At 47.1% G+C, this 22,823-nt stretch overlaps 1 protein-coding gene across 1 annotated transcript in view; it reads left to right on the forward strand.

Moving 5' to 3' along the window:
- Positions 1-22,823, forward strand: part of Heg1 (heart development protein with EGF like domains 1) — a 76,506-nt gene that overhangs the window by 27,111 nt on the left and 26,572 nt on the right. The window contains exons 4-12 of the mRNA XM_036203648.1: positions 4,817-5,143; positions 5,986-6,321; positions 8,025-8,243; positions 8,903-10,237; positions 12,978-13,094; positions 14,102-14,221; positions 18,208-18,311; positions 20,891-20,949; positions 21,220-21,380. Of these exons, the coding sequence (XP_036059541.1) occupies positions 4,817-5,143; positions 5,986-6,321; positions 8,025-8,243; positions 8,903-10,237; positions 12,978-13,094; positions 14,102-14,221; positions 18,208-18,311; positions 20,891-20,949; positions 21,220-21,380 (2,778 nt within the window). The remainder of the gene's footprint in view (positions 1-4,816; positions 5,144-5,985; positions 6,322-8,024; positions 8,244-8,902; positions 10,238-12,977; positions 13,095-14,101; positions 14,222-18,207; positions 18,312-20,890; positions 20,950-21,219; positions 21,381-22,823) is intronic.

The following is a 22,823-nucleotide window of genomic DNA, read 5'->3' on the forward strand; positions in this document are numbered from 1 at the left end:
CTTTTCTTTTTCTTTTTTTTTTTTTTTTTTTAACAGGGTCCTAGCTGGCCTGGAACTCCATATGTAGGTAGACCAGGCTGGCCTCGAACTCACAGAGGCCTGTATACCTCTACCTCCCGAGTGCCTGGATCAAAGGCGTGTGCCACCATGCCTGTCTCTGACCCTCATTCTTTGAGTAGTTGTCCTTCAAGAGCAGTGGTTCTCAACCTTCCTAATGCTGGGACCCTTTAATTCAGTTCCACATGTTGCGGTGACCCCCAGCCATAGAATTTGCTGCCGTTCTGAATCATAATGTAAATATCTCTGTGTGTTTTCTAATGGTCTTAGGTGACCCCCTGTGAAAGGGCCGTTTAATTTCCCAAAAGGATCACAACCCACAGATTGAGAACTACTGTTCAATACAGCCTCTTGCACACCCTGGACAGCCAGGAGTTAATCTGTTTCTGAACAGAAATTGCATCTTACAGCACCAAAGCAAGGCCAGGAAGATGAGCCAGGGGTTTAAGAAAGACCAGAAGGCATTGCTCTCCACCCTCTCCCGCTTCGGACTCTATAGACTTTCCACAGTCTCTTAGATGACCACGTATGGCTGTTTGATCATGGGGCGGGGGGGGGGCTGTCAACACAGCAACACAAGGCAGGGGTGAGGGAGGAGGGGAGGAAGCTCTTCCCAAGGCAGAAATATGTATGTCGGATTGTGTGAGTGTGATCACAACTGAGCACTAAATTTAGTATGAGCTTCCTGGAAATGGGGGCACAAAGGGAAGCGGGGTGGAGCATGCAATTGTTGTTGGACAAAGTAAGCATACGGTTTACTCCATAGGCATGAGTGTTTCAGGGGTAGTAATTCCAAGAGGAATATTTATGGAAGGACTCTTTCCATTGCCGGTTTGTGAGAATGGCGCCAATGTTCTCTGAAGGTGACATGTTTTGTAAGACTCAGTAAGAGCTGGGGCGTCATAATGGGTCTTGACTTATAGAAGTCTCTCCCGTGGGCAGCCAAGCTGATGTGGTCCAGGTAAATTGCTTTGTGGTGATTTCACTTTGCGAAGGGAGAGAACATTAATAACTTGAAGGATTTTGGATTTAGTCTATCTTGTCCTAACACCAGCTGCCTCAGCTATTGGGAAGTTCTGGATAATAGTCAAGGTTGAGCAATGTGATGATGGGGCTCTGGGGTTTTTGTCGTCCTGTGCCTGGAGAGCAAAACGTGTGAGCAGGCCTTCTCTCCAGGGCCTGTTAGAAAGAAAGACTAGGAGCTTAGCTCGGGCCTTGTCCCAGTGGGTGGGACAAGTTTTTAAAATCTTTACTTATATTTTTTTTATTTGATGGATGGATGGATGGGTGGGTGGGTGGATGGGTGGGTGGATGGGTGGATGGGTGGATGGGTGGATGGGTGGGTGGATGGGTGGGTGGGTGGGTGGGTGGATGGGTGGATGGGTGGATGGGTGGGTGGGTGGGTGGATGGGTGGATGGGTGGATGGGTGGATGGGTGGATGGATGGATGGATGATTGTGTAGAGGAGTGCACATGCTACAGTGTGTTAGGGCTGGAGAACAACTTGCAGGAGTCAGTCCTTCTCTTCCCATCCTGCAGGACACAGAGATCGATGTCTGTCAGGTTTGGTGGCAGGTGCCTGTACTTGCTGAGCCATCTCACCAACTGAGCGTTCCTCCTCTCTCTCCCCCCCCAGCTCCCACTTTGTCTCTCTGTCTGTCTCTGTTTCTCCCTTTCTTCCTTCCTTCCTTCCTTCCTTCCTTCCTTCCTTCCTTCCTTCCTTCTTTCCTTCCTTCTTTCCTTCCTTCTCTTTTCTTTTTGCCTTTTCTGAGGTTCAAACTCCAAAGGTTTCCCATTTTCGAATGACTGCTTCCTGGGAGCCATCCAAGCAGGGTGGTCATCCAGTGAGCACTGTGCCAGCGTACTGATCCCAAGTGCAATGTGTTTCCTCTCAGCCTGTGCAGCAGGTGTCCGCGTAGGATCATGAGCAGTCCCTCCTTTATTAGAGGCACTGCTTGGCAGAAGCATCTACACACCTTTACTGGGAGAACTAAGTGAGATGTGTCTAGAAGGCACTTAGCACAATGCCTAAGGCATTGCAGTTGCTCACTTCAGGGTAGCTGTTTTGCTGAATTTTTTATAAAATGTGTTTATTTTATTCACACTGGTGTTTCACCTGCATGTATGTCTGTGTGAGGGTGTCACATCCCTTGGAACTGGAGTTGCAGACAGTTGTGAGCTGCCGTGTAGGTGCTGGGAATTGAACCCAGGTCCCCTGGAAGAGCAGATAGTGCTCTCAACAGCTGAGCCGTCTCTCCAGCCACCGTTGGGTTTAGTTTTGAGACTGGGTCTTACTTTGTAGTGGAGGTGGGCCTAGAACTTGCTGTGTGGCCCAAGCTAGCTTCCAGCTCATGATCTCCCTGCCTCACCTTCCAAGATTGCAGCATGTGCTGTCATGTCCAACCATGATGAGTGGGGTGGCAATGTGCTGCACAGCCCTTGGGGGTTGTGGGAAATAGAGCTGGTTTCCTTAGTAACTCAACTTTTGTGAACTTTGTGATTGTATTTCTGTGGCCATTTATTTACTAATCTTAACCAAAATGGGCAGGCATGGGCTTTTCCAGCTGAATCCAATGTAATCATCACCGCAGGTTTTGTTTTTAAGGTTGTGTTTGCAGTTGCATGCACATGTGCTTCTTTTGAGGGGCTGCACATGAGTAAAGGTACCCTCAGAGGCCAGAAGAGGGTGTTGGACCCTCTGGAGCCAGAGTCACAGACAGTTGTGAGCCACCTAGTGTGAGTGCTGCAAACCGAACTCAGGTCCTCTGAAGGAGCAGTAAATACTCTTAATGCCAAGTCATCTCTACCCCCCACCACTGTGTTTTGGTGGGAATATTGAACAAATGACAGAATGCAGTTGATTAGAAATAAAAATGGTTTTAAAGTAATTTGGAGACCATTTATGGGACACAGCCATATCTCTATCACTTCTCTCGTATATAAAAGTGGCTTTTGGCTTTTGTTTGTGTTCCAGCAGGGCTGGATGCCTTTGCACCACATCTTTCTAATCTGTTATCTCTGTGGATAACCTGGGCCTGTGACTGTGTTCCTTAAGGTCCAGTAACCCACACAGCAGTCTGTGCTCCTGGTGTCAGGGGGTCTATGGTTTTGCATGAGAATAAAAGGCACCCTTTCTTTCTCACACTTCCTCTCTAACTATGTCTATAATCTATTTGTGTTTTTGGCCACAGCTGCACATAAGAATGGTCTTCAAAGAACGATTTATAATGGCAGCTTCCTTTTTTCCCTTTCTGGAGCCGTGATTGACAGCTGGAAGCTTTTTGCGGTATAGGTCTAGACAGCTCTTTATTGCTGTTGGCTTTCAGTGGAAAAGAAAGCAAAGCACCTTCTTTCCCTGCCTCCACTGTTTTGCTCCCCAGGCTTTCCTACACCTTATTCTTGCCCTTAACAAGGATATCTTGTGGTGCTGGCGTTTGAACTCAGGGCCTCACACATGCTAAGTGAGCTCTCTACCACTGAGCGACATCCTTAGCCCCTTGGTGTTGGGGCTGTGAGGTGCCTTCTAAGGTCAGTTCTTAAGTACCTTTGGAAAGTCTCCCTGTGGAAGGGAGTTCTCGGCCAGATATCTATGGTGAGGAGCAGATCATGCATTCTGACCAACAGCATATAACTGAAGTCTTGAGGCTCTTGACAGTTAGTTGTCTGAGGATGGGCATCTATTTCACTGATCAGAAAAACTGTTCCCAGCCTAGTCTTTGGTCTCTTAGAGTGCCCTCTGGAGTACTACACTGGTGTGGAGACATCTCTCTAAAGCTCAGTGAGATAAAGTAACTACAATAATAAAATCTGTTTGCTTTTAGGTGAAATTAAATAAAACTCCCCAGAGCCATAATACATTCTCCTGTTGGTTAGTAGTTCTGCTAAGGAGTGTAGTTTGAAGGGTTTCTCAAAGCATAAGCTTTATGGTGGCCACAATTTAGGGACTAGTAAAGAGCCTTTGGTGGTGACCATGTTGGGAACTACTGTCCTAGGCCAGTAATGTCTTGACTGTGTTCTGTAGAGCCCCAGTACTGGCTGAGTGGCTGCACACCCCGTACTGGCTCAAACTTGGCTCACAGTGTGGACTGGATTTTAATCTATGAGGGCATTTGAACAAAAGGATTACAGTGCTAAAAACAAACCGCAGCAACAGTCTTATCACGGTGGCCTGGACTGTGGAATTCCTGCGCTGTGGAACGCCGTTTCTCTATAGAGAACGAGACAGATTATTTCTTCGTCTGAGCCTCTCCTGTTTCCTTTTTGCTTGCATAGAAAATGTAACTTTTTTTTTTTTTTCGTTTTTTTTTGAGACAGGGTTTCTCTGTGTAGCTTTGCACCTTTCCTGGAACTCACTTGGTAGACCAGGCTGGCCTCGAACTCACAGAGATCCACCCGCCTCTGCCTCCCCCCAAAAAAGGGGACTGGGGATCTAGCTCAGTGGTAGAGTGCTTGCCTAGCAAGCGCAAGGCCCTGGGTTCGATCCTCAGCTTAAAAAAAAAACAAAGAAAAAGAAAATGTAACTTGTGTATGGTGAGTGATCTGTGTCTGTAGCCAGCACTGTGGGACTCAGAGGAGAAAGAGAAGGAGGGACCCCTAGTTGGACTGGTGTGTATCAGCATGATACAAGTGTCTGCTTTTTATTACATCTATGCTATTCAGATTCATGTATCAAATGTAATAAGCATTATTTGTACCTAGATAGAATCCTGATTTTCTTAGCCATTCCAGTAGTTTTGAAGCACATTTTCTTCTGTTTTAGCTTCTGGAAGCATAAAGAATTTTAACAACTCCACTGCTCTCCAAAGCCCATCAGTCACCCAGACAAAGAGTACACACGTCACCAACACATTCACTAATGGTGTCCTAAGAATGCTCCGGTCTTTGACTGTCAGTATGGAGCCTATAAATGAGACAGAGAGCTTCCCTGAGCACTCTAGAATTGCCATAACCTCAGCTTCAGTCCATTCTGCACCTTCTGTGGTTGACTCAAGGACAAACAGTGGACTAACTGAGAGTCTGGGAGATGGAGAAGGCATGGGGCCATCTACAGAAAATGGATTTGGACTTCCATCCATGCACTGGCAAAGTGAGTAGTTCGCCTTTATTTGACTTGTGGACATTTGGTAGAGTTGGATGTTCTTTGGGGGTCTCCTCAAGACCATTTGCAGTCTCCAAAGAAAAGTGTGTCCTTAATGACATCAGATCCTTTCTGCCATGTCACACAATTGCATTTTGATCTTGGGGTGTGGACAAGTGCCATCCCTTAGATGAGAACACCAAGACCCGACAGGCTTAAGTAAAGCAAACACAGCTTACTGAGCAGAGTGGAGACCTCAGCTCCGGGGCTCTCACGGTTCGGCCCATCTTCATCCTACAATGTCATCTGCAAAGTGAGACGTTGACCCGCTCTTGACAGCTGGCTTCAGTGATTTTGTGTATAGGTCATCTTTATAAATAAGTTGTCAGGCATAAATCTATTTCCCAAATCATAGTTTGGCTTACTCCTTATAGTTTATTTTATTACACATCAGAAGTAGAAGAATGTTTATCAGTATTCCAGCTGTTGTTTTAGAAAAACACTCCACCTACAATGTTTATGCACATTGAACTTGTTGGATGTCAGGACCCCTTCCTTGAGCTGCTTTTCAAGGGACAGAGAGAAACACGGAAGCCTATAAATTACTCTTTGCCCATGCTGTCCTCAGGTCTCCTGCTAACAACTTTAATTTTTAATATTGTTATATTGCTGACATCCAATAATTTGTGAAAAAATTTAGAACATGGTGATGCTTGTAAGGTGACCCATATAAACACTGTCCAAGATTCCTTGGCAGAGGGAAGCTTGCCTTAGAGGGAATGGCATCTTAGTTGTTAAGCATCTTTTCCAGGTCCACTAATGACCCCCCCTCCCGCCCCAATATCTTACAGCCTTTGGGGGACGTCAGCTTGCCAGCACCTCGGAAGCAGGAAATGGAAGTGCCGTGCCTCTGACTGAACTGGCGTTTAGGTCAGTTCCCTCCATGGGTGGTGGAGAGCACACAGAACAGTGGTTCCCCACCAAGAGCAAAACGTCTACAGATCCAGCAGAAAGCTCTGTTTTGCATCCAGAAGCTGGGAGCACTCGGACTTTGACTCAGTTCTCACACACTGCACAACAGCCCCAAGATGGGGGCTCAAGGTTGGGTGGGAAGAGTTCCTCAGAGTCTTCATCCACATCTTCCTCAGAAAGTCTGGATTCTGCAGCACCACGTGGAGGACACTCAAGTGAGTTCTTATTGTATGGAAGTCTACCACAGGGACTTAGGATGTGTCTGGTTCTTTGATCTTCTAAAGCCTGCATTAGGAAAGTAATTTTACTGGTCCCAGGCCATTCTCTTAGCTGGTTACTACAAATATGCCTGCATGTCCCATCCTTTTTATCTGGTACATCTCAACTCTTTTTCTGTGGTGTATGTATATGCACACACATGTGTGTGGGTGCCCAAGTGCACATATGTAAATGGAGGCCAGCCATCAGCCTTCGGTGTTGAACCCCAAAAGCAATCCACTTTAATGTTAGACAAGTCTGTCCCTTAGACTTGGGGATCATAATAAGGCTGTCCCCGTGTCCCTAGTGTGGAGCTTCCAGGAGCATGCCGCCATGCTCGGCTTTTAATGTGAGTGCTGAGGACTGAACTTGGGTCCTCATGCTTGCAAAGCAAGTGCTTTTACTGACGGGCCGTCTTCCCAACCCCATGTCTAAGGAGCTTTTGTTGTGGATATCACTCTGTGTAAATAAAATGCTGATTGGCCAGTAGCCAGGCAGGAAGTATAGGCGGGACAGGGAGAGAGGAGAATTCTGGGAAGTGGAAGGCAAAGGCAGAGAGATATGGCCAGCCGCTGCCATGACAAGATGTAATGTACTGGTAAGCCACGAGCCACGTGGCAAAGTATAGATTAATAGAAATGGGCTAAATATAAGAGTAAGAGCTAGACAATGGTAGGCCTGAGCTAATGGCCAAGCAGTTTAAATAATATGAAAGTCTGTGTTTATTTTATAAGTGGGTTGTTGGACTAATAGAGCTTGGCGGGGGCTGGAGAGAAGCTCTCCTACTACAAGCTTTTGATGTCACTTCCCCTTCTGTCAAATAGAACTTGGGGCCTTCTGTGTCCACACCCTCCCATGGTATAGCCTGCTCCAAACCCCAGTGCCTTCTAATCGCAGAACTTCTGGACATTTCCTGCGAAAGCAATCATACCATACATGGCCTTTTGTGTATTTACTTTTACATGCCTTCAGGATTCATCAAGCATGTATCTGTCTTGAATAATATTCCATCAGGGATGCACTATTATTAATAGTGTCTCTATGATTGTTTGGGGACACTTATATGGAGACATGCTGTCTTGGAATTATCAAGTTATATACTAGTATCTTCTTCTTGTTATTGTTGTTTGAGGCAGGGTTTCTCTGTGCAACAGCCCTGACTTCTAGAACTCATTTTGTGGATCAGGCTGGCCTCGAACTTACAGAGATCCACCTGTCTCTGCCTCCCAAATGCTGGGATTAAAGGCATTCTCTACCTCCACCCAGCATCCGTACTTTTTTTTTTTTTTTTTTTTTGAGCTGAGGATCGAACCCAGGGCCTTACTAGGCAAGTGCTCTACCACTGAGCTAAATCCTCACCCCCCGTGCTATTTTTTGATCCATGGTGACTGATACTCCACAGGCCAGGCCCTGAACTTGCCACCAACTTCACTGATAAATCTGATTGTTATAATGTATCACTGAGCAAAAATCCAGTATTCTGGATCCTTTGGCTGGGGTAACAGTCCCTATGGTGACATTCAGGACACCCAAACAGAGAGGTGTCAGCCCTCTGGTCGCAGGTAAAGAGAGCTTCAGGGAAGCCTCTGAACTCCAGTGGCCCAAAAGGTGAAGCTAAAAGTCCTTGTCCCTGCATTTACCTGCCCTCTCTTTCCTGTAGCTCCGGAAGATGGTGTGCTGCTGAGTGACAGCTCGGACCTGGCAGAGAGCACTTCCGTGGTGCGTGGCCCGCACACGTCTGCGATGCTCACCCGAGGCGGGGAGCGCACGCTGAGGTCCCTTGGCCTCTCGCACGCCGCAACCCACCCAGCGCGCCCCACTCCACGTGGGAACGTGACGGAGCATGCAGGCCTGCTGTCCCGGGCAGCTCCCCTCGGAGGTGTGTCTTCCCAGCCGCCTTCCCGTCTGTAGATTGGCTCACCGCCCTGGGATGGTTAAGTTGTCTGGCAACCGGAAAAAGTAGCTCACTGCTCATTAGGAAAAGAACCTTCTGGGTTCTCCCACCGCAGGAAGCGCTCCCACCCCCATCGCCTCGTGCTTGCTTGAGGTATAGGGGATGACATCTGCCTGAGAGGTTTAAAATAGAGGAGAGCCGTCACTGTGGTGAAGGCCATCTCCCGGGAAGAAATACCTCATTACACAGAGTGGAAAGTTGGGAGCGTTTTCCTTTTTCCATTTGATAATGGCAATATGCATTTGGGATCTTGGGCGCCTTTCCATGGCAATTTGCTTTTATTTAAAAAATGACGTGAAGAAGGGCTTTGGAAATATTCCCTATTTTTAGGCTCTGCACTTCTCCTTTATTTCCATGTATGTCACTAGCGCTGGCCCTCACGGGAGGGATCTGCGCTGAGCCGACCGACCCTGGCTATTTTAGCTTCCAGCATCGTCCTCACTGAGAGTGTGTCCCAAGAGGAATCACCTCTCAGAGACAGTGGGTGTCACTTAAGTTCGTGGATAAGACGCGAAGAACCTTTTCCAGCGCTTGCCTCAAAGACATCTTGTCTACTTGACCAACTTTGTCTTTTCTCTTTGTAGTCACTGGACTTAACGACAGTCAAGAGCCCGGCTCAGACACGGAACAAAGGACTTCCGGTGACCACACAGACCACGCCTATGTTTCGTCTACTTTCACCAAAGGAGAACGGACATTACTGTCCATTACAGAAAACTCTTCCTCCTCAGATTCTAGTGAGAGCTCGACCTCTTATATTAAGATCTCAGACCCTCCACACGTAGACTTTTCTTCTTCTCAGTCTCCGACTAAAAGAAGTAACGGGCTCTCCTATGATGGCGAACCTGCCCAGTCTTCCACCGAGTCACTGGGTCTGCATACATCCAACCTTCCATCCTATACGTCCACCGTTAATATGCCGAACACCTTGGTTCTCGATGCCAGCACTCAATCTGTTGAGGACCCATCTGAGGCGGCCCCTTCTCCTCTCCCCTCAGTGTTACAACCCCACCAGTTCCCATCAACCTTACCCTCAACCGGGTCTCCCCCACAGCAGCTGAAGTCTACCTCTGAGCCAGCCACACCTTCAACACCCTCACCGTCACCTTTGCCCATCTCCTTGATGGTGTCAACCTTTGCCCCACACTCTGTCTCACAAACGACCGCCCCACAGTCATCTTCTCCCCTGGCCCCACACAGGGCAAGGGAGCCACGAGTAACTTCAGTCCAGATGTCAACAGTGGTATCCCCTGTAGTGGTGTCCCCCAGTAACCAAACAGCAGACCCCAAGAACCAGAGCGCCCCACAGCAAGAGAAAACCATCACGGAAGCAAAGTCACCAAGCCTGGTGTCTCTGCCCACAGACTCTACCAAACCAGTAACGATGAGCCTTCCTCCAGGGACCCCTTGGTCCCCAGCCTTAATGGGGTTCTCCACAGAGCCAGCCCTTATAGCCACAAGCACCAGCTTAGCCCAGATGTCTCCAGCTTTGACATCTCCCATTTCCCAGACTACTCACCCCTCTCCTGTGACCAATCCCAGCACCCTGTCAAGCACGGAAGCTTTGACCCCAGGTGCTGTAATTGTGCACACTACCCCTGAGGAACAGCACCTGCCAACCAATCCTGAAATTCTAGTGCAGCAAACCTCAACAGAACAGGCCGTCACCACAGAAGGGAACCGGGTGCATATGGATCCTACCACTCTCTCTGTCCCTCTGACCACTACTCCCACATCAGCAGAAGTGACCACAAACCTCAGCCAGGTGGAAGAGGCCAGCCCGGTTTCACATTTTCTCAGAACATCTTCACTTCAAGCTACAGATGTTTCTACATCTGAAATGTTGACTTCCGAATATACCGCCTTCGCTGCTCAGAGAACCTCACAGTCACCAACAGCGCTATCACCTCCAGCCCCAGGTAAATGATTCTTACAAACACACATATTGACCATTAGGCCCTGACCGGCACTAGAGCTGCAAAGGGCTGGGGGTCTGTGTGAACATGTAGACATGGCTAGTGTTAGAAACAATGTCTGTTTTATGACCGAGAATGACTTACTGAAATACAAAGCATGAAGTATGGGTAGTGTGGGCCTAATATCCTAATATCCTTCCAAGTTACATGATTCTTTCTGAAGAAAGAGGAGAGAGGACACTTTGGCCCTGTGTGACATGCATAGAGGCTATAACTGCAGCCTTTCATGCTCTGTTATTGTCCAAGCTTTTCAAGCATGTCTTTAACTCATCTGAGATCAGAGCCAGGCATCGCTGTGGGTTTGGACAGTGGAGAAATTGAAGATGCAGTGTTAGCGGGACTAGGATGTGGAATGGGGGTAAAGTACTTGCCTAGCGTGTGCACAGTCCCCAGCACCCCTCCCCCCAAAAAAGAAGCTTTAGGTGGTCCATTGGAGGTAGGGCTGAGTTGAATGCCTGCTCTTCAGAGACAGTCCGGAGCTTCCAAGTCAGTCAGCTCAGGGTCTTTCAGGGTCAAAGGCTTCTCTCCATCCAGGGAAGCCCAGAGTTCTTTGCCAGAGAACATGTAAACAAAAGGATGTTCAGCAAACCTCTTCCCCGTGGCTGCTTGACCAGAGTTTCTTTACCTTGTACATAAGGTTATCTGCACAGCGGTGTTGAAGGTGTCGCTATAAGGAAAAGAAAGCTAACCCAGGGCAAAGAGGGGTAGAAGCAGGATACAGCAGGAAGTAGCGTTCGCAGGGCACTTGTAGTTGGCCCAGACTCACTGAGGGAGAGCCGCTGGTGAAGATGGCAAGACGGACGCCATCTTAAGTAAGAGAGGAAGGAGGAAACACTGTGTGGCAGCTACAGCAGCGAGCTCAGGTAGTGGTACAGTTTCAGCGAGTCAGTTAGATGGACCTGGGGGTGCAGGGTCAGAAGCCATCCCCTCTGCTAGTCAACCGTGGCCCCTTCTCAGCCATCTGAGTGTGTCCAAGAAGTAAAAAGATGAATCACTTCTCCAGAAAAAAGATCTTCCTTTCCACCGGCCAATACGTTCAATGCCATGTCCACCAGACTCCCTTAAGGCAAAGGTTTAGTTGTTATAGTTCCTATGGGTGGGTGTCTGCAGTAGAGTCACTGGAAACTATAGGATTATGTAATGGGCACAGCATTTAATCATATAGATGCTCTGCTCACATAGGCGATGCTGGGTGACAAAGTGTGGGGCTGGAGAAATGACTCAGTGTCTGTTTATAGAGGGCACAGTGTTCTTATTCCCAGTTCCCACACCACGGTGTTCTTATTCCCAGTACCCACACCACGGTGTTCTTATTCCCAGTACCCACACCAAGCAATTCATAACCACTTGTATAATTCCAATGCCAGGGGATGCAACGCCTTCCCCTGGCCTCCAGGAGCAGTGCACCCACATGCTCCTGCCCACCCCCCCACACACATAATTTCAGAATAAATTGCAACTATAGCCATGGGGAATAGGACTGGCCTGTCTAGAGCAGCCCATTGGTTTCAGCTGACTCTTTGAAGGTCCGACTTCTGTTCTCTTTCCTTTGTTCCCCAAGGATTTCCTCCCTGCAAATGATGACGCCATTTTGTAGGTTTCGGGCTTTTCTAAGAGTGTTTCAAAACCCCTTATGGACCAGGCATTTCACAGCTGGACCACGACCCTTCTAATTACAGAGAGGAAAACAGAGTGTGGGCATCATGGGGCAGGGAGTGATTAAGAGGCCAAGGCGTCAGTAGAGTTTAACCACAAAGGACCCCATGACTTCAGATGGGGCCTGGTTTTGTAAATGGAGAGGAAGGGCCGATGGGACACCTGTGATCCTAGCACTTGGAAGGCGGAGACAGGAGGATCCGAAGTTCACTGTCATCCCAGTCTACCCAGGAGTTTGAGACCAGCACGAACTCCATGAGACCCCGCCTCAGACATTAAAGAAAAAAGAGAAGGCATGGCAGTTTACCTGACAGTTTTCTAGATGGCTTATAGTCTGTGGAGGAGGCCAGGTTAAATTTCAAGACATTTGGAAGCTGAACATGGTGGTGAATGTGTATAATAATCCCAGCACTTGCAAAGTACTGAGTTAGGTGGACCAGGGGTTCAATGCCAGTCTGAGCTATATAATTAATTTGAGGCCAGCCCGGGCTATTGTGAGACCATCTCAAAATAAAACAAACAACAAAAAGTATAGCAACTACAAGTATATATGTTTCAAGATTTCCAGAAAAAGGTTTCTATAGTTTTGACAAAATCCAAGAGAAAAAGTAAGCTGTGTGTATGTATGCGTTTGTGTACACACACAGAGTGAATCCTGGAGCAGGCAGGATAAATTGACCAGGGATTCTTTCCACCTTAAAATGTGTTTTAAGTTGACATTCACTAGTCTAGTATTACAAAGGCCATATAATTATTAGTCCTGAACTGACTGGCTTGCAGGACTCATTGGATGTGCTTCTTTGAATTTGGGGACCTAATTATCCAACACTTAACATGAACACACACTGGTATCAGTGCCCAACTTCATCACCTCTGTCTTCGAACCTCTTGGGACTCTGTTCTATTTTAGTGGTGTGATTTTCCAGGGCAAGCAAACAAACATAGGCAAGACACAAACATTAGCTGTGAGAACGAGATGTTTACTGGGGCCGCTCTGACATGTCTGTTATTCCTACGATGTGCTCAGTCAACAGCTGTACTGTGAACCCCTGTCTTCACAATGGCGAATGTGTCGTGGACCTCACCGGTCATGGGTATCGATGTGTGTGCCCACCTGCCTGGCAAGGGGACAACTGCAGTGTGGGTAAGAGAGACAGGGACATTTATTAGGATGTTACCTTGGGTTGTCGGGCTATTCAATAAGATCCTTTTTCCAGGGTTGGCAGCATGTACTGTGCTGGCTGAGGACCGAAGTTTGGGTCCTATCACCCACATCACGCAGTTCAAAACTGTGTGTAATTTTAGCTCCAAAGGAATTAGATACCTCTGGCCTCTGGGGGCACCTATGCTCATGTGTTTATATATATATATATAAACAATAATTTTTAAAGGAGCCTTTTTCTTCTAGAGTGTACATGGGTAAGATTTTTAGTTTAATATCCTCCTTGCTTGAGTGTTAGCATGCTTGTGTGTTGTATATGATAGTATGAAGGACCACACCATGATATAAACAAACTTTTGACCTGGTTCTATTCTGAAGCTTCTCTATACCCCTGCAACACCGGACCATCTGCAGCTCCCTGAAAACACCTCCCCTCCCCTGCCCTGGGCATTTACTCTGCTGGCCCCTCAGCTTGGAACCCTAGCCTACTCCCAAAAATCTGCTTGTTGAAGTCCAATTAGTCTTATTTATATTCAAATAGTATTTAATACAGTCTTTAATTCTCCCCTGCATCAAAGCCTACTATTTCTGCTGCGTGTGTCTTTAATCCCAGCACTCAGGAGCCAGAAATAGTGGGACCTCTGTGAGTTCAAGGCCACCTTGGTCTACATGGTGAGTTCTGGGCCAGTCAGGCATGAAAGAATGAGACTCTGTCTCAAAACAACAAAAAGACAAAACAAAAAAACCAACAACAAACAATAAACTAGATCTATGTCCAGCTCTGTGCATCCAAACCCTGTCTCGTCTTCTAGTTAATTCTCCATATGGCTGCCTCTGCCCTGACCCGTAGTCGTCCCCCAGAGGACAGGGAGGTTTCCTGCTCTTCTTTCGCCCCATGCCACAGAGTGACACTTGGTTCTCAGTACACGCTGGATTGTAACTCTCTGCCTGCCACCCATCAACCTGCTCTCCTTGTTTGTCCTCCGCAGATGTGAATGAGTGCCTCTCCAGCCCCTGCCCACCCCTAGCCACCTGCAACAACACTCAGGGATCCTTCAGCTGCAGATGCCCAGTCGGGTATCAGTTGGAGAAAGGAATATGCAGTCTGGGTAAGAGAGTTTAGTCTGTCTTGGCACTTAGTGGCTGTTTTTCTTCCTAATCAAAGCCAATGTTTTTTTTTCCATGATATAAAATACAGAAATATAGAAGGAAGTGAAGCACAGTGCCTGTTATTCTAATACTTTTCTTCAGAGTTTGTGGATGTACATTCAATTTTTACATATTAAATTCTAGATGCATCCATAAGTATATGCAGGTTCATAAAAAGCACAAATATCTTAATGCCTGCAAAATAGGCTCATGTGTGCATAACATTACTTGCTCAACCATGAGCAGAGAGTAAAATTCTGATTGCCTTCTGTATGCACACATTCTTCTTGTTTTCAAAAGTGGTCCTCAAGTTGTTAGCCACAGACATACATTTTGACACAGCTGCTGCTGGAATCGGTCCACCATATTGGCCATATTTGGCTCCTCATTTGGCAGGTCCATGAAGCTCATTGGCTTTAAACTCATTCTTCATCTTACAGGTTAAAAAACACATCAACAAGCCCATAGGTCCTTCTATTCCAGATTGAATTACTAATATTAACTCTGAGATTAATGATGTTACACAGGTTCTCAAGAGAGGCGCGGCAGCCATGCTTGGGTCACCAGGGATGAGTCCCGGTTCTCAGGCTGCAGTTCTTTCTGTTATACAAGAGTGGGTTCACTGTAAGAGCGTTCTTGCACACAGGGCATGACCCTTGTTAGGTTGCTGAACTTAATACCTTGCTTGCTGGAGAAATTAGAATGAGAAATACAGTTTCAAAGCTGAGGAAAGAAGCTAGCAGGTAAAATGGTCTGCCTTTGAATCAGCTTTGGCTGCCCGGTATGACGACGCCTCCCTCATGCATGAGTGCTCAGTCAATGTTCTTGAGAGGATGGATGCCTGTGTCTTCTGCATGAGTTCCTATTACCCAGAGGCAGAAGGGGCCTCTTAAGGCTGGCACTTTCCTAAAATGAAAATTTTGAACATTGTTTGAAATCCAAGAATTGAGTTTTATTTTAGAAAGAAAAATCTACAGATAGAGACGAGTTGAAGTCAAGAGTTGTTCTTATTGTAATATCTATATGCATTTGGGCAACCTGTTTCATGTAGCCACACCCCATAGGGAACCAGGGGAAAGTGTGCAGTCAAAAGATGAAGAAGATGGGGGTATTTTAATTTTCGTTTGTGTTCTGAAGCCCTGTGGAAAGTACACCTGGCAGGTTTCAAGAGCCCAGCTTCAGGCTCTCAGCCACCACCTGCAACCCATAGCCAGAACCTCCGATTTCCTCATCTGTAAAATCAGATTGCAGTCTGCTCCAGTGTTCACTCAAGGTTTCGGGGATGTCGAATGAAATGATCTGTTTGAGCAAGCTCTGAGCGTGGTAAAGAGCGGTCCAGCTGGGAGGCAGCACCCACCAGACTGGATGCTCTGAAAGCCGGCTGCTCTCGATGCAGAGTAGTTGCCATAGGTTACTAGTGAAATCGGCAGTTAAATTGAGATACAAATCTGTCTTGGGCCAGTGAGAGGGTTCAACAGGTAAAGGCACCTGCTGCCAGGTTTGCCCACTTGAATTCGATTCCTGGGATTCACATGGGAGCAAGAGAGAGCCAGTTCATGCACGCTGTTCTCTGACTTTCACACGGGTACTTTGGCACACGCACGCACATGCACACACACAAAGTAAATAAATGTAGTAATTTTTTCCCAATGCCTGTCTTAAAGCTAGATGATGTAACCGCAGCCGTGGAAAGTGTCTTGAATACGCCAACTATATTAGAAACACGGACACATCTGTGTCTTTCCACAATGTCAGAATTTATTGAGGAACAATGAATTCACAGGCCACTTCAATTTCATTTGCTATAATTTGCCAAGTTATTCTGATTTCCCTTGATAGCTGGCCGTTGGCAAGCATAGGTCCTTCTATTCCAGATTGAATTACTAATATTAACTCTGAGATTAATGGTGTTACACATCACAGTGTGTGTGTGTGTGTGTGTGTGTGTGTGTGTGTGTGTGTGTGTGTAGGTTACAGAATGGCCATGAAAGGGTTAAGGTGGCAGACAGCTGAGGCCGATGAAAAGAGAGCTTCAGGTGTTGAGCATCAGGAATCCAGTTGGAGAGATGCTGAGGAGCACATTGGGCCGCTGCGGGGCTGCAGGCTTGAACTGGGACAGACGAGCTCTCAGGGAGCATAACTGTGGAGGTGAAACCCAGGCCCGTGTAGGTCATAGGCATGAGGCCCTATGCAGGACTGGGTCCGGACGGACAAAGGGACAGGGAATACCATGTCAACAGTGGAGACCGAGCCGAGCTGAAGCCCTATAGAGAATCAGGCCATCCCCGTTCATTCTGGGTGGTCAATGTCAGGTTGCTGGGGGCAATGCCATAGCATGTCAAGTTTCACCTCTTCATGGGGTGCAGAAAAGAGTGTTGCAACCTTCCTTGGCATGTTTCATAAGCTTTAGGGCCTTGCTTTCCAAGAAGTTTTAGTAAGCTGTATACGCATACAGAAACCCAATTTAATTTGATATATTCTTGCAAGATATTTATCAGTCTGTGCCCTGTGGGTGGTTCTGGGCAGGAGGGAGAGTCAAACGCATCTTGTAAAATGGAGTTACCCAGGCTAAGCATAGGCTGAAAGTCACTGTTTTTACAATAACCAGTAACTTAAAGCCAAGCATAGCGTCATCTCCACAGAGGTATAAATGCCTTCAGCAGCCGGGCGGTGGAGGCTCACACCTTTAATCCCAGCACTTGGAAGGCAGAAGCAGGCAGATCTCTGTGAGTTTGAGACTAGCCTGTCTACACAGAGTGAGTTCCAGGACAGCCAAGGCCTCCACGGAGAAACCCTGTCTCAAAAAAAAACCTAAATAAATAAATGCCTCAGCAAAGCCCTTCTAGGAAAGAGGACAGGGTTTGGGAGAAGGTAGGCTGTATTTCTCGGGCTAAAAACAGAAGGCACATTCAGAAAACTTCTTTGTTCCTAACCCTTTCCCTGTGTACATTTCAATATGGAGAGTCTGGATCTGATCTTGGGCGTGTGAGAGAGACTTTGTGAAGATGACCGGGTCAGGTGACTGTCCTGGAAGCTTGTGTGCAGAGTGTCCCACAGGAGGCACAGATGGGAGGAATGCACTTCAACTGTGCTAACAGCCATCTTCCCCTTTTCAAGCTGTTTGGCTTCATTGTTTGTACACATCCCAGGAACATGCAAATTAGAGCGTGCTGAAATGCCTTCGCTTGGCCAAGAGTGTTTTCAAAGGGCTGCGTGCTGTTCAGAAAGAGGCCTAAGCAGCTGGCTTCACTGAACTGTAGAGCAAGCGAAAGGATGTTAAATAAGGACTAGGGGCCTTAGACAGTTAACTCTAAGATGTTAGATGCTTTCCCTGGCTCATTGGCTGCTCTTCCTCTTAATTCAGCTTGCAAGGTTTCCATGCTAGAAAGGCCTCTTAGGCCGCCGCCATGTTTCGGGTAATTTTTTTTCCGTCCAGAGGGGAAGATATATGAATTTAATATAATGAAAGATAAGAGCCAGCTCTAAAAAAAAAAAACAAAAAACAAAAAACAAAAAAACAAAAAAACAGGCTGTACTAATTTTTGGTTGTCTGCCCATTTTCAAGTCCCATTCGCCTTAGGGCCAATCAGCACAAAAATTGGTGTTAACTAGAATTTTATTTTATGAGTGAAAGGGGCTTTAAAAATGGGGATCCTTTCCCCATTTCTGGACCCAGCCATGTTTCTAATGAGGGTTGTTTTCATTGTGTGGCTGATAATGGTGGAATCTTTAGCACCTTGGAGTCTACACCTACTACGAGTTTGCTCTGTTCCTTTGTCAGCCCTTGGTTACCTTCTAGAAGAGGAGGGTGTGGTCCTCGCCCTCAAGAAGACTCACAGATTGTCCTGTAGGGGAATAAAGCTGGTCATCCCAGAGGTTTACGCATACATAGCCTTGCGTTGGTCTCTCTGTTGTATGGCTTAACAGGCAACCTTTTCCTTTTCAGTTAGAACCTTCGTGACTGAGTTTAAATTAAAGAAGACTTTTCTCAATACTACTGTGGGCAACCATTCCGACACTCGCGAGGTGGAGAACGAGATCGCTCAAACGGTAAGTCTCCTGAAAGGCTCGTCCTTTGTTTTCTAGGCCAGATTTCACTCAGAATCGGACACTACTCAGGCTCATCTATGTCCCCCCAGACTTGCTTTTTGTACTTAGAAGGGAAAGTTCAAGGTGAGGCAAAAAGTGTCCTGGAAACCGAAGAAAAGGTGTTGGGATCCTCGGAGTCCAGGAACAATGCTGCTCTAGATACATCTTCATGCGCGGTTCCTATCTGCTAGGCTGGTTCTTTTTCATGTGCAAACACATAGACAGCATGGCGAGGCCCTGCACCAGTGTGGGCTTCGGGTGAAGAGGAAGGACCCAGAAGACCCCCGTGCCCCATCTGCTGTTGACACCGATATGACCACCTGTGTTTTGAGAGCTCAGAAAGGCTACTCTTTCTCCTCGAAGGACGCCAGCGGCCTATACTAATTCTGATTAGCCGGGCTTGTGAGCTCACAATGTACATTGTCTAGGGGCCTTAGATGCTGCTCCTTTCTTCTTTGCCTTTCTATCTGAAAAAAAAAAAACAACAAAAAACAAAAAACAAACAAACAAACAAACAAACAAAAAAACTGGAGAAAAGAAATCAAAACGGAACTCAGACAATGCCCAAGCCGAAGATTTGGTGTTTTGAGAACCGAAGTCTGCCATTGTACTAAATCAGAGATGAAATGAAATGAAATTGGATTTGCTATTACATTACGTTGGAGTTCATATATTAGCCAGGAATTAGATGTTCTTTTAGAACTGTGGGTTGTATTTGTATTTTAATTCCATTTCTGTGTCTACGGAGCATTTAATCTGTGACAGGGACTATGCTGGCCGGATGCTCAGTCCTGTAAGAGGGTAGGTGACACATTTTCAGAGGGAGGCTCTGAAAGTTGGTGGCGTTGTCTGAGTCCACACTAAGGGGAAGCCGAGCTGAAAGCAGTCCCCTAGGTCACCTGTGTTGCTCACACTAACTGCAAGTTTGGGGGTTTCTCAGTGCACTCTAAATTTCAATAGTTTTTAGGACCCACAGAACTTATTGGAGGCCAGTATCTTCATATATATGGTTCACTGCACTGAAGGTTTTCAGTTAAACTTAGCTAAGGGAAGATATGCCCGGGGCAGAGTCTGGGGGTCCCAAATGCAAAGCTTCTAGTTGCTCTGGCCCTGGGGTGTTATTGACATTGTTGGTACCTCTTGCCAACAGTGTGTGACTATTCAGGGTACTGCCCGCCACAATGCTCACCTGAGCCTTGGTGTCCGGGGCATTTATTTGGACTTTGCCCTATAGCCGTGGTTGGCTGCCCATGTGGCTGACTTCAGTCCTAGACTCTCTAGAGGCTGAGCCGATGCCGTATGACCCAGAGTTCCTTCTATTGTTCACACTATTAGTGCGATCAGATGGCTAAGTGATAGGGACTATGCCATATACTCTGGCCCGGCCCAGGAGTCCCAGCTCCATGAAATCATTATTATCAAGGAGGCTTAGAAACGGTCTTGCAAGGACAGAGGCATGACCTCTCTAGCCAAAAGTAGACTCACTGATGCTTATTCTTCAGGTAGATATTTTCTTCTAACATAGTGCAGGGGTTAGAGCCCTGTGCAAAAGAGCACTCCTTCATGTAACACTGTACCAAGCTAAGTATTTCTTCTTTGTTTGTTTGGCCCAATATCACCATATCACACACTGAACCATGGCACACCTGACCCCAACTAACATGAAGAGTTAAGCAGCCATCGGGGAAGCCTCTAGCATGGGCTTTCCCAAGATGGCATCCTGTTCGTACCTGGATAAAAGGTTAATAAGGCACCAATAATAAACCGTTGCTCTTAGACTAGAAGGTAATGACTCACAGATCTGCAACCCATTCGATAACACTCCATGCTTGACCCCATCTTCCCAAGTCAGACGGCTCTGAACGCTGCCTTAGAAGACAGGTGGGTCTGCCTGGGATGAGATATCGAGACTCTCTGCTCCATAAAAAGGATTTCCAGCTTGGCTGTGGAGGGCTGCTAAGGAGGCAGGCACAATGCTTTCTGTGGCCGCGAGTCTCTCTGCTCTCTCTCTCTCTGGGGCACAAGGCAAACACACAGCTCTTCATTTGTTCTCAACAAAAGTGCTCTTGACCCACATCATGTAATTTCCCACAGAGAGCCTTTCTGAGGAAAACCTGTCTTTGTGTTAGGTCAACTCATTGTAGATTATGAGCAGCCTGTGGGGCCATCAGACCTGGGGAGCCGAGAGGAGCTGAGCCTTTTGAGCAAGCTTGTTCACTATGAAGAGTCCAAATAAACAGTTGCCTGGTTTTTTGAAACCCTGGATCTTAGAAGGGGTCCTCTCCTTTGAAGATGTTTTGTTTCTGGGGGTGCTGTTCTGAACACCATTTCCTGCCGAGCTTCCCCACTATCTGCCCTGTTCCCTCTGTTCTCGGGGAACAACAGAAAGATACTCAGGAAGGGAACACAAGGCCACACACACTGCTTTGGGTAAAGCTGCCTGCTGATAATTGATGGCTAGAAACCTATTTTATTCGGAAAATAGGCAATTGCTTCTTGGTTCAGGGATGTTTGTCTGACAGCCCTGTTCTTTATTTCAGTTAAACTTGTGTTTTTCAACGTTGCCTGGTTATATCCGATCTACAGTTGCTGTGTCTAGGTAAGAAACAGAATTTCTATTGCTTGTGAACCGGGCTATGGAATGGCGGTGGCGGGGGTGGGGTGGGTGGGGGTGTTACCACATGGGTGATCAAAATAAAGCCAGTCTTTGTTTTATGACTAATCCATTGGGTAACCCAAGGGAACGTCACTGGACCTTCATGCTCTCATATTCTTTAGCCAGAAAATGGCAGTAACATTTATTTTGCAAACTGGCTGGGACCCGCATGTCACTTTTGGTCAGTTAAGGTTTTACTAACTTTGCCTACAGAGAGCCCAGTACAGTGATGATCTCACTACAGTCCACTTTTACCCTGGCCTCCAATGTGACACTGTTTGACCTGGCTGACGGGATCCAGAAATATGTCAACTCCTGCAGGTCCTCTGCTGAAGTTTGCCAGCTCTTGGGGTCTCAGAGGCGGATCTTTAGAGGTAAGGAGGGGTTCCTCTAGGACTCACGTAGACCGGAGAGAAATGGGAGGTGTTCAGCGCTCAGGCTCAGGAAAGCTCCTTTGCAGAGCCTACCTTTAGAATGTCTGAAGCACAGGCCTTCACGGCACTCAGATGCCCACAGTTCTGTCTGCGCATGGCCTTTAGGCATCTAGTGCTTGGCATCCAGCTCCTTCTGTCTCTTCTGTACAGTGCTGGAGTGAGAAGATGCTGCAGGAACCGATGGAACCAAAAGATATTGCTCCTGTTTCCTTGGGAGACAGAAAGTGACGTACAGAGTGGGTCGACTTGTCAGTGATCCAGCAAACTTCCTATGGTGATTACTAAGAAAAACAAAACAAAAACAGAGACCCACGTGTGGTGTTGCCTGTCTTTTGTTTGTTTCCTGTCATAAAAACATAGATCGGGAGAATGCACAGCAGGATGCTCCCAGGAGTGCTGCCATGAGGCTCTCCCTTCCCTGGTTTTTGTCTGTTTAGTCGGAGCTCTTGCCCTGTCTCAGGGTAAGGCCAACGAAGAAGGTGATCAGAGACAAATCTTGGAGGCACCCTTGCATCTCGTGGGATGGGTTTCCATCTGGGAGAGGAAAACTGCCTGGAATCACAAATGCCTCTAGGCAAAGAGAGCTCGTCCCTGTTGGCACATTGCAAGTGATCAAAGGGGACTCTGGTTAGTTTCTTGTGCCATTGGCTGAGGGCTGGCAAAGCAAGGAGAGCCTAGGCTAAGTCTCCCCATCTGGCATCCAGATGTTAGACATAAATTGAAGGTATCGGGTTTTGGTGCCATATCCGGTGGTTGGTCTAGGATATTCCCAGTAGGTCAGGATTTTGTAACTGCTGGTCCAGGGCCTTTCTTTGCATGAGCAAATGTACTGTAGAGCTTGGGAGCTGGCACTTAACCTTTCATTGTCAGATAAGCTCTTGGGGGTTGGCTGCTTAGTAATCGGGGAAAATGGACTAAACGTAGTAGAGTCGGAGTGTTTTGTTTCAAAGTTCATGCCCTGTTATGGTGGGCTGGAAACTTTGAGGCCCTCAGATTTTAGGTTTTTGTTTCTCTTGCCAAGGACTCAAGGGTACCATTTTTTTTTTCCTCCCAGTGAGGTAGGTCCCCTTCGGTTTGCTAACCGTTTCTGGACTGCACTTTGTGTGATCAGTGTTGAACCAGGATGCTTTTCTTGTGCCAGCACATGCATCTGTGCTTTGCAGGCCAAGTGGCTGGATTATGAGGCTTTGCAAGAGCCTGTTCCTGGCTGTGCCTGCTCACTCCGCTGCCTTGTTTGGACTGCCCCCGTGTGGTCACCTTGAGACCGTCCCCACTGCTCCTTCCCAATCTCTTGAGCATAAAGACAGCCAGGCACATTAGCCAACATGGGGCTCACATCCCTGGTTTTCCTCCAGACCTTTTCTAGGTTTGGTCAAGGGATCC

This window comes from Onychomys torridus, chromosome 12 (assembly GCF_903995425.1).
Source record: "Onychomys torridus chromosome 12, mOncTor1.1, whole genome shotgun sequence".
NCBI lineage: Eukaryota > Metazoa > Chordata > Mammalia > Rodentia > Cricetidae > Onychomys > Onychomys torridus.